At 50.2% G+C, this 14,412-nt stretch overlaps 2 protein-coding genes across 9 annotated transcripts in view; both read right to left on the minus strand.

Annotated features, from left to right (window-relative positions):
- MTMR4 (myotubularin related protein 4) overlaps window positions 1-7,651 on the minus strand; it is a 27,862-nt gene extending 20,211 nt beyond the window's left edge. The window contains exons 1-5 of one of the 5 annotated variants that reach the window (XM_012808782.2): window positions 7,544-7,651; window positions 6,359-6,397; window positions 2,335-2,424; window positions 1,878-1,994; window positions 1,214-1,296 (exon numbers count right to left, since the gene is read on the minus strand). In XM_012808782.2, coding sequence (XP_012664236.1) covers window positions 1,214-1,296; window positions 1,878-1,994; window positions 2,335-2,424; window positions 6,359-6,361 — 293 coding nt within the window. In that variant the 5' untranslated portion in view covers window positions 6,362-6,397; window positions 7,544-7,651. Of the gene's footprint in view, window positions 1-1,213; window positions 1,297-1,877; window positions 1,995-2,334; window positions 2,425-6,358; window positions 6,398-6,758; window positions 6,869-6,899; window positions 6,912-7,543 lie in introns of those variants that run through there. The other 4 variants (XM_023516597.1, XM_023516596.1, XM_023516594.1 and 1 more) reach the window with 4 other exon arrangements.
- Window positions 7,652-9,495: 1,844 nt separating this feature from the next.
- The window catches only part of SEPT4 (septin 4), a 12,979-nt gene continuing 8,062 nt past the window's right edge, over window positions 9,496-14,412 (minus strand). For 3 of the 4 annotated variants that reach the window (XM_023516608.1, XM_012808786.1, XM_023516607.1), the window contains 7 exons: window positions 11,212-11,346; window positions 10,981-11,098; window positions 10,790-10,891; window positions 10,519-10,615; window positions 10,265-10,427; window positions 10,019-10,118; window positions 9,497-9,723 (listed from right to left, as the gene is read on the minus strand). In XM_023516608.1, coding sequence (XP_023372376.1) covers window positions 9,664-9,723; window positions 10,019-10,118; window positions 10,265-10,427; window positions 10,519-10,615; window positions 10,790-10,891; window positions 10,981-11,098; window positions 11,212-11,346 — 775 coding nt within the window. In that variant the 3' untranslated portion in view covers window positions 9,497-9,663. Of the gene's footprint in view, window positions 9,724-10,018; window positions 10,119-10,264; window positions 10,428-10,518; window positions 10,616-10,789; window positions 10,892-10,980; window positions 11,099-11,211; window positions 11,347-14,412 lie in introns of all 4 variants that reach the window. The other variant, XM_012808784.1, reaches the window with a different exon arrangement.

A 14,412-nucleotide genomic window follows, 5' to 3' on the forward strand; every position in this document is an offset into this window, starting at 1 on the left:
ACCACAACCTCTCCTCTGGGCAACTGCAATAGCTTCCCAACTAGTCTCCAGCTTCTGCCTTTGTGCTTACGCCCGTTCCCATCCATCTATTCTTGTCAGAGCAGCAAGAGTGATTCTTTAAAACGTGAAGCAGATCCTGTCACTCCTTTCCCTAAAATTAAAAGCCAGTATGGGCTCGGCGCCTGTAGCTCAAGTAGCTAAGGCGTCAGCCACGTACACCCAAGGTGGCGGGTTCAAATCCAGCCTGGGCCTGCCAAACAACAATGCTGGCTGCAACCAAAAAATATAGCCGGGTGTTGTGGTGGGCGCCTGTGATCCCAGCTACTCGGGAGGCTGAGGCAGGAGACTTGCTTGAGCCCAGGAGTTGGAGGTTGCTATGAGCTGTGATGCCACAGCACTCTACCCAGGGGGACAGCTTGACTCTCCTGTCTCAAAAAAAAAAAAAAAAAGGCCAATATGACACCTCCTCTTTGCTCTCAGGCCTTATAACCCTTAACCCTGTCAACACACTCCAGCCACACCAGCCACCTTGCCATTCTTCTAATCTGTAGACACAGATACATATCCACTTCAGAACTTTGATACTTTCTATTCCCTCTGTCTAGAACTCTTCCGCCAAGTGACTACAGGTCACTATCTTCAGGTCTTGACTCAAATGTCACCTTTTTGGTCCAGCTTCTCTGATCACTTTTTTTTGCAACCTTCACCTCCATAGCACTCCATATCCCCTCTCCCTGCCTTATGTTTTTCCTTTCCACTTATCATTTAACATATTTATTATTACTGTTGGTTTCTTTCCACTGGAATATAAGCTCCACGAGGGCTGAAAGTTGTGTCTATTATTCCCTGCTTACAACAGTCTGGCACAGATACGGTGAAGTACCCAATAAATATATGTTAAGTAAATAAATAAATAAACCAACAATAATGTAGGTGTCCTATGCCAGATATTATCCTAGGGGCTTTCATATGCATTATCTCATTCAATCCTTATGATGACTCCATGAACTAAGCATTATACCCATTTTTCAGGTCAAGATACTATAGGTTGATAAATTGACCTCCCAACCCAGAATAGGGTTTTCACCTTTCTCTCCAACGGGGGAAAATAAGACACAGTATCTTTCCTCTCTTGCACCAGAGAGACCCTGCAGCAGAGAGCTCTGGACAAGACTGGGGTCAGGGGACTTGAGTGAGGCCCTACTGTTCTCACCTCACCACTTTGGAGTCCTTGCAGGCAATGTGCAACTGGAACATATCACGGCTCTCCACACTGTCAATCATCCGGAGGGGGACCTTCAAAGGAAAGGCAAACTGATCTCAGACCCCCCTCCCATTTGGCACCACTCCTAATCCCTATCCCAGACCAGGTACTAATATATCAATAGCAAGAAGGAAACCAGCATTTACTGAGGGCCTGTTAAGCGCCTGGTAACTGTGCTGGGTCCTTTACAAATGTGACTCCAATTAATAATCACAATTACCCTGCAAACCAGCTATTTTCACCCCATATTAAGGAGAAAAAAAACCAAGCCTCAAGTGACTTGACCAAGGTCACACAGCTGGTGAGTGGCAGTACAGTAAAAGAACCCAGGTTTGCCGACTCCAAAGCCTGTACTCTTCCAACCATGCCACTGTGCCCCTTAGAAGGGCCATCAGTAGAGTAATGAGAAGACAGAAGAGGGGAAGGGACAATGAGCCAGTAATAGAAAGACAGATCTATAGCTGGGAGAATGAGGCAAGAAAACACAAGGCCAGGGAGAAAGAGAAAGGAATACCTTTATTAGAGACATGATCAGAAAGTACACTGAAACTGTCCTACCTTGAAACTCACAGGGATTCTAGCTTAGGTACTTGAAAACAACACAGAAACTCACGTTGATGACAGAGTCCTTGAATTTGATATGCAGCCGGTAGTTAGAGATGGCAATGAGGGCATCGGCTGCCCGGCCCAGGAACTCCACTCCCTCACCCTGCAGTACAGTGAAGGGTACCTGCCAAAGCGCAGAGGAACCCTCAGTCCAGAAGTAAACCAACCCCTTATTCTCCTGTACAGCCCCTGCTCTGTGATCCCCTCTGGGAAAGGTGGACCAAGAAAGGAGAGAAGAATCTTCTCTATGGCAACAGCACTAGGCAACAACTGTATAGGAAAGTTGTCTTTCCTTCCCTGGGGCCAAAGGCTCCATAACATACACGCAGACAGACCCCCTTCTCCCTCTAGAGACCAGAGAGCAGGAAGGCAGAGCTCCAGTATGAGATTCCCTTGAAGATTTTGGGGGGGGGGGAGTGTTTTGGGCAGGGACCACCCACCCTGGGCCCCAAATTCCTCCTTACCTGAAGATTCTCTTCTTCCTTCACTAGTTCCTTGGGGGGGAACAGGTCCTTGGCTTGGATGTACTCCAGGCTGGGGGGCCCCTCCTCACCCTACAGGAAGGCCACAGTCCTAAGTCACCAGGCTCCACTTGGCATACCAGGCTCATTCTGCTCCCCTCCCTCACCAATAAATCTATAGAAGCACCTTACATATTCTTTTTATTTTTAGAGACAGGGTCTCACTTTATCACCGAGGCTGGAATGCAGTGGTACAATCATAGCTCACTGCAACCTCAAACTCCTGAGCTCAAGTAGCCCTACTTTGGCCTCCTGAGTAGCTGGGACTATAGACATGCACCACCATGCAAGGCTAATTTTTTGTTTGTTTGTTTTTTACTTTTTTCAGAGATAGGGTCTTGTTACATTGCCCAGGCTGGTCTCAAATCCCACATATATGTCTAAAGGTTCTGGTCACCAGAAAGCGGTAAAGAGACCTAACTTGGCTGGAGACAGGGAAGGGTGCAATGGAAGGGTTTCTCAAGCCTATTACCTAAGGAAAGAGAGAGGGCCAAGGAGGAACTGGGAATTTGCACTCTTCAAAGAGGGACTCTCCTGAAGAATTATAATTTTAAAAATGGAAGAGGAGAGGAAACTAAAGAAAAGACAGATTAATGTAAGGGTAAGGCAGGAATGGGGATAGGAAAGCCCTGTCCTGAGGAAAAAGAGCCAGGGGACCAGGCGTGACAGCTGGTTGTAGAGAAAGGAGGGAAATCTGGCACCTGCAGTCAATGAAGCTTCAATCTGATGGGTGAAGGAGACAAAGAGGAGTGGGTGGGGGGATTCAGTCCCATGCCTCTAGAGGGCCTTCAGAGACGCTTCAAAAGGAGGATGTATTTTGGAGCTGGGCTTATCTTTCTGCTAGGCCCACACTGCTGACAAGCCCCCACTACCTGCCAAGTATCCTGCCCCACCTGCTGTTCTGAGGGGAATTCCTAAAGAATACCCTCGGAGCAAAAGTAACTCCCTCCTAACCACCAGGGAGGGAAGAAGAGGGGATCCACACGCTTCCAAGGAACCAGGGGATCCAAGGACAGCCAGGGGAGAGTGAGAGGAGGCCTGACAGACACCCACGGGGCGGGCGGGGGACATCTGAGAGGACAGATGGGGGAAGCTGGGAAGCAGCTTTAGCCAGGGGGGAGGAGTAGGAATGATGCAGAGGTACGGAGCCCTGCAGAGGCAGCGAAGATGGAGAAAAGAGAGGCTGTCTGGGGGACAGTGAAGGAGAACAGACTGGCGTGTCAGGTGAGGGACGGAATAGTGAAAGCGAGTAGGGACTGAAGCCCGGGAGACAGCTCACAGACAACCGATGCTCCCCGACCAGCCCCCTAACATCCCATACAACCTACTAGCCACATCCCACATCCCCAAGCAAGGATGCAGCGGGTGGGACCAAGATGGAGAGGCGGAGGTAAAGGGATGTACCCCTGCAGGGCGGGGCCTAGGGATCTGCAGTCAAGGGCAGTCGCTGCGGGGCTAAGATGGGGCACAGAATTTCCATCCCTGGCTGTCGACAACCCCCAGCACCCAGGAGATCGAAGCAAGTCCAAGAAAGAAAAGGGTTAACCCCCCTCTCCTGCCTCCAAACGTTCAGGGCTGGGCCAAGGAACCTGGGGAGGGGGATGGGCTGAAATTTGGTATCTCAAGAAGGGCTGGTCCTACCCACCGCTGAGGGTGCAGCAATCGTTGGGCCCCCTGGTGCCCCGCAGGTGGGATTGGCACTTACGAAGCAGCTAAGCATGGAGCAGGAGACGCGGGCGGTCAGGCTCATGGTCGCGGGCGGTCTGAGCCAGCGCACATGTCCCCGGAGCCGCTGCGCTGCCCGCCAGCACCGGGCGCCCGCCGCATCCCGGCTGCGGGGCCCGCCAGGTGCAGCCGCGGCGGCCAGGAGTCGAGCGCGCTGGTGGAGGGGCCTCAGCGCCGCTACCTCGCGCCTCTACCCTCCTCTCCACAATGGAGCGGGCCCAGCTCCGCCCTTCGGCACGAGCGCGGAAGGGAGGGGATCCAGGCGAGGGGAGAGCCCGAGGCCGCGGCTGGAAGGCGGAGGCAGGGGCGGGAAGGGAGGCAGAGGCGGGCGGTTCTGCGGGCCCCGCCCACAGGTCCAAGCTCCTCCCTCCCCGCAGCTCCTGGGCGGCGCCGAAGGGCATCCCCCGGGACATCTAGGGGCTTTCGGGAGTCTGGGCTGCGGGACCTCCCTCAGACCGCATGGGACCAGAAGGCAAGACCGCCTACATCTTTTCGTTTCCCTCTTCCCAGGTGAGCCACCCCCACCCAGTGTTCTCACACAACTATCCCTATGCCTCCCTTCCTCTGGGTTCCCCCAGCACCTATTCTGCATCCCAAGCTGGAAATAACCTACCTCCACCGCATGCCCTTTCCAGTTTCACTTCCTCCTGACTCTCGGAAACTACCACCTACCGTACCCCTGCCCATCAGTGTCCTTTGATCCCCTGATTTCACTAAACCCTTTTTGACCCTTAGAATGGATACTAGCCTGCTGCTGGGTTAGTCTTTACACACTCCTAAAAGAGGAATCCTCTGAGTTTTTTCTTCCCAAGCCCCTGACCAACCCTCCTCCTTCTTAGGGGAGAAAGCCTGTCTTAATCTGGGAAAGAGAAGAGCTGGAAGTATGGGTCAAAGAAGCTATACAAAAACAAAACTTGAAACCCAGGGGTGGGGGAGGCAGGAAGTTGGGTGGAGAGCTAAGGAATAAGAATCAAAGGTAAGAGGTTCAAAATGTCACCTAGAGTCCCAGATTAACTGGCTGGACCCCCAAACTTCCTGTGCTTGGTAACTTTCAGAAACCAGGGCTTTTCCTTTATTTTGGGAGAGGGGAGAAATGAGAGAAAACATGACTTTTTATTAAGCATCTAGCATGAGCCAGGCAGTTTTAAACATCATCTCACTAAAACCATTGAAATCCCCCTTTGAAGTAAGCCTTCTCTTGTTTTACTGGTGAGACTCCAGCTTAGAGAGAAAGTAGGCATTTTACCTAAGTGGTGGTCCTAGCGTTTGAAATTACATAAGGCTAGCTCTGAAGCCCATGCTCTTTTCAGGGTGTCCCAGAAGAGATAAAGAGAGGACTGTGGCCTTCCTTCAGAGTGAGGAGGGGCCCCCAGCCTGGAGTACATCCAAGCCAGTTGGTGGGGACCCAGATCAGCAGGGTTTCTGAGAAGGGAATTAACCAATACAGTACACACCATAGATCCACATGTCTGTGGAAGAAAGGGAGGAAATCCTATGATCAAATGAATTCTTTAACCTGTCCTTAAGCATAGGGGACACCTGAAAGAAACTGAAGAGAGGCAGGGCCTGAATCTCTCTACTCCTTTCTTAGCTCACTGCTTCCTCCTCCTACCTTTCAAGAGTTAAGGGGTTCCCTGAACTTGGGGTGAAAGAAAGGCAGTTACAGGTTAATGGAAAATTTACAGGATCATTATAAACCACCTCTATTGATAGTCTGAGCATTCTGAAAATGCCATTTCAGTAGATATTCAGTCAGCTGCTGCCTGCACTGGCTTAACAGAAGCAGCACCTTGGAGCTGGAGAAAGCCCCACAGTTTTTGTGGAGTTACTGCTGGTACAATAGTTACAATATTCAAAGGACCCACCATAAGTACAGGATCCTGAGATAAAGAACCCCTGCCTTTTTAGACCAGAACACAGTGATTCTTCCAGAGACACCCCCCCCCAAAAAAAAACCCCAAGAGGATTGCTGTTATTAAGATCTAAGAGAGCCTGTGGTGTGTAGGAAGTATGAGGAAGGTGTGGTATAGCACATGCAGAAAAAAGACTTCTAGAGGCTCCCAGTGCAGTATGCTGGCTGATGTTTTGCAATCAAAAGAAACTCTATTTTATCTCCAGGGCAGATAAACCAGTTTAGGCGCTGAACAGAGTAGGCTAAAGCTCAAGAGGTGAGGCAACTTCACTGAGAAAGGCACAAAGATTACAGAAATATACATTGGTCTAGGAAAGGGAGAGTACTCACCATTCTACCGTGGTGAGGGTCCTGGCTGCCTGCTTCTCACTATAAGGAGAGAGAGGAACATAAGCGTAAAGAATACCATTTTCATCACCATGGAATCAAAAAATGCCACACATCTACCCCTGAACTTCTCTACGGCTCTTATTCTCCTCTATCACAGAGAATTCAGTCTCTCCACAAGTCACCAGGCCAGAGAGAGGCAATGGGAGCTATGTGGGGAGAAAGCAACAAGTGATCCTGCAGGGCATCAAGTCAGCCACGAAGTTCTAAAGCAGGAATGGGTGTCATCCAAGAGTATTCGGCAAAACTTAAGATTCCCAGACTCAGAAGGAGAAGTAGAACACTCCAAACCCTGTTCTTTGTATGAAAGCAGAACTGCCAACACTGAAGAGACAAAGGCTACCTAACTGGAGCTCATTTTTGGCCCTATTTGGGGGCCTGAATCCACAGGAACGCTCTGTCAGTCTCTGAGTCTGGGAGTAGCACCCACCTGAACTTTTTACTAGGGGCAGAGTCCAGAGGACAAGAGGGAGGGGAACACAACCTGTGATCAGAGGGCAGCAAGGCTGGACAGGTACTTGACACCAAGTGGGGCGGAGGTTATGGGGAGGAGCCCACACAATCAGCCATCCTAGGCCTTGTTGTCAGCATCTTTCAAATGAGCCCAAGTAAAAGATTTCAGGATGCAGCCTCCTAGGACCACTTAGGGAGCCAGGCCCAGGTTTCATTGACACTTTCCTTCATGCCTGCTACGTTCAGGAGCAGTGCAGAAGAGTCCTTCATCTGTGGTACTGCATGCCTCCCTGTTCACAGTACCCTCTTCCCCAAGCCACCCTCCCTCATGGGGGAGCCCACAAGAGGCAAGCCAGAGGTGCTGCCTCACCGCTCACTGGCACGCAGCCCCAGGAAAAAGGAGGAAAGGAGGGACAAGGACCAGTCTTGGGAAGCCCAGGGTTTCCAGACCTAAGAGATCTGATCAGGGTGGGGGGGAGACCAGGGAGGGCGGGCCAGGCTGACAGGGGAGCCCAGGTGCCCAGGTTCTAGGGGCGGAGCCTAAAGACTCGGAGGCGGAGCCCCGAATGACAGAAGGCGGGACTCGGAAAAGCTGGTGGGAGCCGGAGCGGGGGCCGGGCAACATGCAGTCGTCGAGGTTCCCAGGCTGGCAGTGCACGGGGCACAGTGACTCACCCAGGCGGCGTCCGCCGGACCCTCCAAGGCCGCGCTCTCGCCACTTCCGTCTCCCGCAGCTGCTGAAGCCGCGCAGCCCCGACCCCACCACGGTGCCCTTCTCCCCAGCCAATCGTTTCTCTGGTCTGTGCCCGCCCTGGCCAATGGCCACACCAAGTCCCGCCCTACCTCCCACCACGCAGCCACCGCCCTCACTCTCCGTACCGTTCATTGGTCGAATAGGGCAGACGCCTTCCCAATCTTTAGCCTATCGGATGCCAGAAGACGAGTCTGTATCTGGAGAAAGGCGGTGCAACGCCGGGAGGAGACGCGACCAATGGGAAATCACAGCGCGTCCCTGCGGTAGCCAATGGGAGCAGTAAGCAGGGGACTGCTGGCTACGGCTCCAGGGGACCGGAAGTGGGGGCAGACTGTCGCCTACTGGTAGCGCAATTGGAGGCGGGGCATTGTAGGGGCACAAGACTTACAGCTACTTCCTGTGATGACCCCGCCCTGGAGTAGCTCTCAAAAAGATCCCCAGTGTCACCTCAATTTTGCATTCACGTTCTGGTTTCGCTGCGGCCATCCATCCTGTCTCAAAGGCACCATGGGAGAAAAACTTGCAGGCCAGGGAAGGGTAGAGTGCTGGGTCTGGATCGCGGTCTGGGTTTTCTCCACTGGCGACGCAGAGATTTGCCTTTTTCCGTATCTTAATAGGTTCCTCCAACCGGTTCTTTTTATCTACCGGCGAACGACTCTGCGGTTCTTTATGACCTGCACTGTGCCGCCAGGTCCGAGAGATGGGACTTGGACCTGAGACTGCTAGTAGCTAGTTGAAGCCTCCTTATCTGTAAAGGGAGGGGGAAACAGGACGCTCTCAGGGACTCGGTTCGTTGCCCCTCCCTTTCTCCCCCAAGGACCTGGAACAAGCAACAAGATGGAGGGTGGCCGCTGGAGGTCGCCTTGGCCCCGCGATACCACCAACCCGACAGAAATGGAGAACTGTTGATTCAGGTTCTCAACTGAGTCTCAGATCTAGAGTGGACCTGAGCTTTTTAAATTCCAAACCCCAGGTCTAAAGTGTCCTCACGAGTCTTTGTTTATAGAGCATTGGAACTTTTAGTACAAGTTAGTAAGTTCCAGGAAGACAGAAACCTTGCCTGTGTTCACTACTTTAACTCCAGGGTCTGGATCCAAGTCTGCAACCTAGCAGATTCTTAGTTAAGTATTTAATTGAATACAGAACTTCAAATGGCTGTGTTTTTATTTTTCTGAGACAAAGTCTTACTATGTCACCCTCAGTAGAATGCTGTGGCGTCACAGCTCAGAGCAACCTCAAACTTGTGGGCTTAAGCAATTCTTTTGCCTCAGCCTCCCAGGTAGCTGGGACTACAGGCGCCCGCCACAAGGCCCGGCTGTTTTTTTGGTGCAGTTGTTTAGCTGACCCGGGCCAGGTTCAAACCCACCAGCCTCTGTGCATGTGGCTGGCGCTGTAACACCTGTGCTACAGGTGCCGAGCCAATAATTGTGTTTTTATTCATTCCCAGCATTTACTATGGTGTTTGGTGATTACAGTGGCTTCAGCATTTGTTTAGTACTCTACCGACTATTAGAGTGTAGAGTTTAATTCCACGTATTCCCTTTCCCAGATCAGTGGAATCAGGAAGTCAGGAGGTCACATGAAGTTAAAACCTTGTGCTTTCCCAGTGAAAGATAACAGATCCAAAACTGCTACACAACTGAAGTTACTATATGTGGGAAAGATGGAGAGAGGCCCAGGTCAGAGAATAGAGGCAGCATAGATGAAGAGACCAGGCTGGATTCCAAACTCCTTTTGGGAGGAGAAATTTTTCACCACTCTCCCCTTCCTACTAAAACCCAGAAACCAACATCCTCCTCCATTAGCTTTTCAAAACTGGGTTCTAGAATCTTGGTCTCCAGGAGATGGTAAAGACACAGACAATGACACCAAAAGCCACCAATTGATTTATTAAACTTTATTTCCTCTGAGTCTCTGGGGAGTCAGCAAGGATGTAAGGCGAAGTGGCAGTAGCTGCAGGGGCCTGAGCAGAGCTGGTGCTGGGAGGGGCCGGCACAGATAGGAAGAAGAGGAGATTTAAATATCCAGTGCTAAAAGCCAGTTAACAAGTCTCCTTCATCTGTCTTTGGATTTTGTGTAGCATCTCCTGCATCCGCCGCAGCTGGAATAGGCATATGCATCAAAATAGGACCCTTTGGAGAGTCTCATATTATATAAAATTGGGGAAGTGCTCCCAGGTTCTTTCTAATCCCTTCAGCCAGGGCTGTGGAAGCTCTGAAATGTGAGGGAGACTCTGGGCAGAACAACCAAATGACCAATCTAGGACATAGATAGGCATCCAGAGCCATGTCACCCTCGGTGACATCTTTCTAATTCCCAAACCAAGAAATACTACGGTTTAGGACCAAACGTGAACCTCCTAGGCTGTCAACCTCTGCTACCCATACTGCCCTCACCTCTTCATCTTTCTCTCGGATAAGCTTCTCAGTTTCTGGATCTGTCCCTGGTGGGACAGCAGGGATGGGGAAGTCAGTACCACTCTCTCGAGTCAGTTTGCTAAGGGAAAAGGAAGATTGGTAAGGACCCCAGTACCCACTTAGATTGAGCCCAGGGCCTGTAGAAGAACAAGGGAAGGACTTGGTCTCACCCAAGACTGCACTTGGGAAGCCCCCTGCCAGCTTTGTCCTGGCTTTTGGTCATACTTGCGATTCCTTTCCTTCACCACCAGGCGGGTCATGCTCTGGATGCACTGTGCCCTGTAGTTCTCATAATGTGTCTCACGCGTCACATCCTTTAGGTCCTGCATGTGGGTACGCACCAGCATTGTCCTCAGCTTCACAAAGTCGCAGTGCCCTGGGTTTTCCACTGCATAGCAAGGCTAGGGGTCAGCCAGAGCATGGGAGGGGAAAGCCACTGGGGGCAAGGAGGTACCCTGATCACAAACTCGGTGCTTTACCTTCCACAATGCCCCAGGGGTAAAGTCGACCCCGAACTCGCCGCCCTCTGGCCTCTACAACAGTGTTGCTGCCAATTACTGCAAATGGGATGCTTTCCTAGAAGAAGTTAGGGGTACCTGTCAGCACCCCTCATCCTCACCTATTTCTTCCCACTGTATTTTCATCTTTTCTGTGTCACTCTAGGAAGCCAGGACCCTCTCCCACCCAACAGCCTAACCTCATATAGAATCCTACTCCCCTCTTCTCTCAGATGACACAAGAAGGCCCCACCTTTAGGGCTTGGTCCTGTAATTTGAAGTCCTCATCCTCATCAGAGTCACAGTCTGGGAACTGATAGATCTTGATTCCAAAGTGCTCAATCTCCTCCCGGATCTGGCAAACAGATGAGGGGCCCAGAGTCTTGGGGACTCCGTCCTTTCTAGAAGCCCTACTGATCCCCTCCCACCACCAGCTTCCCTCACTTTGCGTTTCTTGCGGTCCACTTCAGGAGGTGTTAGTGTGTCTGCCTTAGCCAGGATAGGCACGATGTTGACCCGCTGATGCAGGGCCCTCATGAATTCAACATCCAATGGCCGGAGCCTGGGGAACAGGAATCTGTGACCACCTGCTAGTGGCAGCCCTGCCCCTGGTGCGGTTGGCCTGTTCCCTTAGTAGCACCCCGTGGTGCCAGGAACCTCAGGCTTGGACCATACCCGTGACCGAAGGGTGAGATGAAGTATAGGCAGCAGTGCACTCTGTTGTCCTGGATGTTCTTTCGATTCAGGCCACTCTCATCTCGGAAATACTGCTCAAACTGCTGGTCAATGTATTCTGCCACAGGCTTCCAGCTAGGGCAGGGACAGATAAGCAGAGAAACCTTAAGAGTTGGGGCAGCCTAGTGAGCTCTGGAACTGAAGAGAAGTAGCCCATGCCCTGAGCAGTGTTGTCAAGACATTGTAATTCCCTGGTTTGCTTTGCTGCATCTTCAGGAGATACCTGAGTGGGATGGGGTATATCTCACATATCCTGATAGAAAATTAGACAGAGCATCCAGCAGAGTTCAATAGATACCAGTTTGATGGAAGGGAAAAGGAGTAGGTGACCAAACAAAGTAATAAGAGAGTAAAGAGACTACCCATAAACAACAGTTGGAGGCCACGGAAGCCCCAACTCAGGTTCACAGTCCAGCCCCATAGGTTTTGCTCATGAGATTCTGTCTTCTCCTCCACTTCTGCAAACCCACACCATCCTTCAAAGACCCATACGAGAACCATCTCTTCCATGAAGGATCTTTTGACTATACCAATGCAAACTGCTCTTTGCTTTTCACCACATAATACAACAAATATTTTTTTCCAAGAACTTCCATTTTCAGGTCCTTTACTCTCCTATTACCTAGTTTAATCCTCACTGTCCTGACAGATGATCATTATGCATAATGTCATCCTCAGTCTCATTTGTTTTTGAAATAAGAGTCACATTCTGTCACCTTGGCTACAGTGCAATGGCATCATTTTAGCTCACTGCAACCTCAAACTCATGGGCTCAAGTGATCCTCCTGCCTCAGCCTCCCCAGCAGCTGGGACTACAGGCACATGCCACCATACCCTCCTAATTTGTTTTTAAGAAATTGTGTCTCACTATCTTGCTCAGGCTTGTCTCAAATTCCTGGCCTCAAGTGATCCTCCTGCTTTAGCCTTCCTCAGTAGTAAGATTACAGGTGGGAGCTACTGCACTCAGCCATAACTTTTATTTTTTGTAGAGATGTTGCCCAGGCTGGATCCTTTTCCTTTTCTTTTCTTTTGAGACAGAGTCTTACTTTGTTGCCCTCAGTAGACTGCTGTGGCATCATAGCTCACAATAAGCTTAAACTCTTGGGCTCAAGTGATCCTTTTGCCTCAGCCTCCCAAGAAGCTGGGACTATAGGTGCCTACCACAATGCCCGGCTACTTTTAGTGATGGGGTCTCACTCTAGCTCAGGCTGGTCTCAAACCTGTGAACTCAGGCAATCCACTCCCAGAGTGCTAATATAACAGGCATAAACCAACGTGCTTAGCCTCAGATCCTTTTCCTTTTATATATGAAGAAACTAAATCCTGAGCACTAAAGAACTTGCTCCAGATCATATAGCTAGTGAATTCTCTACCTACCTGAATCCCTGGCCTTCTGACTCCTAGCTCAGTATTTGCCACCACATTACCTGACTCATGTACTAATTTGTTTGTTTGTTTGTTTGTTTGAGGCAGAGCCTCAAGCTGTCCCCCTGGGTAGAGTGCTATGGCATCACAGCTCACAGCAACCTCCAACTCCTGGGCTCAAGCGAGTCTCCTTGCCTCAGCCTCCCAAGTAGCTGGGACCACAGGCGCCCACCACAACGCCCGGCTATTTTTTGGTTGCAGCCGTCATTGTTATTTGGCGGCCCAGGCTGGATTTGAACCTGCCGCATTAGGTGTATGTGGCTGGCGCCTTAGCCACTTGAGCCACAGGTGCCGAGCCTCATATACTAATTTGTTATCTGATTGACACACATAGAAGAAAATTGCTCCCACCTCTCTGCCACCCTCTTCTGCCACTAGACTGTAAGCCTCAGAGGGGCAGGGATCATTTGTACTTGTTCTATATCCCTTAAAATGTCTAGCACAGTCTGGACACCTAGTATATGCTCAGTAAATTCTGGCTGATTGACTAAATGCGTATATATGGAGGTACACTGCAAACTTTGTAAGACTCCAGGCAAATTAAATTATTATTGTTATAGAAAATAAAAGAAGGTAAGTAAATTGACTGAAGGAGGAAGTGGTACTTGCCACAGTAGAAACCAGTTACTGGTTCAGACAAGAATTTCAGGACAAGCCCAGTTTGCTGAGAAATACTCCTAAAGCAGGAAGGGTAATGATTATATGGAGGAGGCCTCAATCCATCAAGAATATTGATGGAGGCCCCATACCATGTACTAGCACAGGACTGTAGCAAGAATATAAGAAATGGCTCTCCCCTGAAGGCTTAGACTATGCCGCTGAAAGTGAATAAGTATGCTGAGCCAAAAGTCACGTGTTGTAATGATAAAGCATGTGATGAGCATTCAGAGCACAGAAAGGTCTGTGGGGTGATTACTCAGGGACAGCTTCATGGGATGAGACCTATGCAGTCACATAGGGACCTGTGCTTAGAATGTTTCACAATTTGATGCTGTGCTGCTGCCATCTTGAAATTCTTAATATTATTTCAAACAAGGGGCGTTGCATTTTTATTTTGCACTGTGCATTTATGTTGCTGATCTTGCAATCATCATTGTTAAAAATCCATGAGTATAATGTAAATAGCCCTTTTCAGTTCTCAATGCACATGCATCATTCTGGGTGGTGTTCAGATCAATTGAGTTAGGGAGTGAGGGATGCCATCTTTCAATTAAAGAAATCGGAACACAGGCTTGGCACCTGTAGCACAGTGGTTACGGCGCTGGCCACGTGCACCAGGGGTGGTGGGTTCAAACCTGGCCCAGGCCAGCTAAAACAACAATGACAACTGCAACAAATAAATAGTCCCAGCTACTTGGGAGGCTTGAGGCAAGAGAGTTTAAGAGCTTAAGCCCAAGAGTTCGAGGTTGCTGTGAGCTATGACGTCACTGCACTCTACCGAGGCGACATAGTGACACTCTGTCTCAAAAAAAAAAAGGCAGTGCCTGTGGCTCAAAGGAGTAGGACGCCGGCCCCATATGCCAGAGGTGGTGGGTTCAAACTCAGCTCCGGCCAAAAACTGCAAAAAAAAAAAAAGAAAGAAAGAAAGAAAAGAAAAAGAAATAGGAACACAGTTATTTGCTAAGATCGTGCAGTTGCTAAATGCCAATCAAGATTTGACTTCTGGGCTCAGCGCCTATAGCTCAACCGGCTAAGGCGCCAGCCACGTACACCTAA

Source organism: Otolemur garnettii, unplaced genomic scaffold (genome assembly GCF_000181295.1).
Source record: "Otolemur garnettii isolate 467f Iridium unplaced genomic scaffold, OtoGar3 scaffold00094, whole genome shotgun sequence".
In the NCBI taxonomy this organism is placed as follows: Eukaryota; Metazoa; Chordata; class Mammalia; order Primates; family Galagidae; genus Otolemur; species Otolemur garnettii.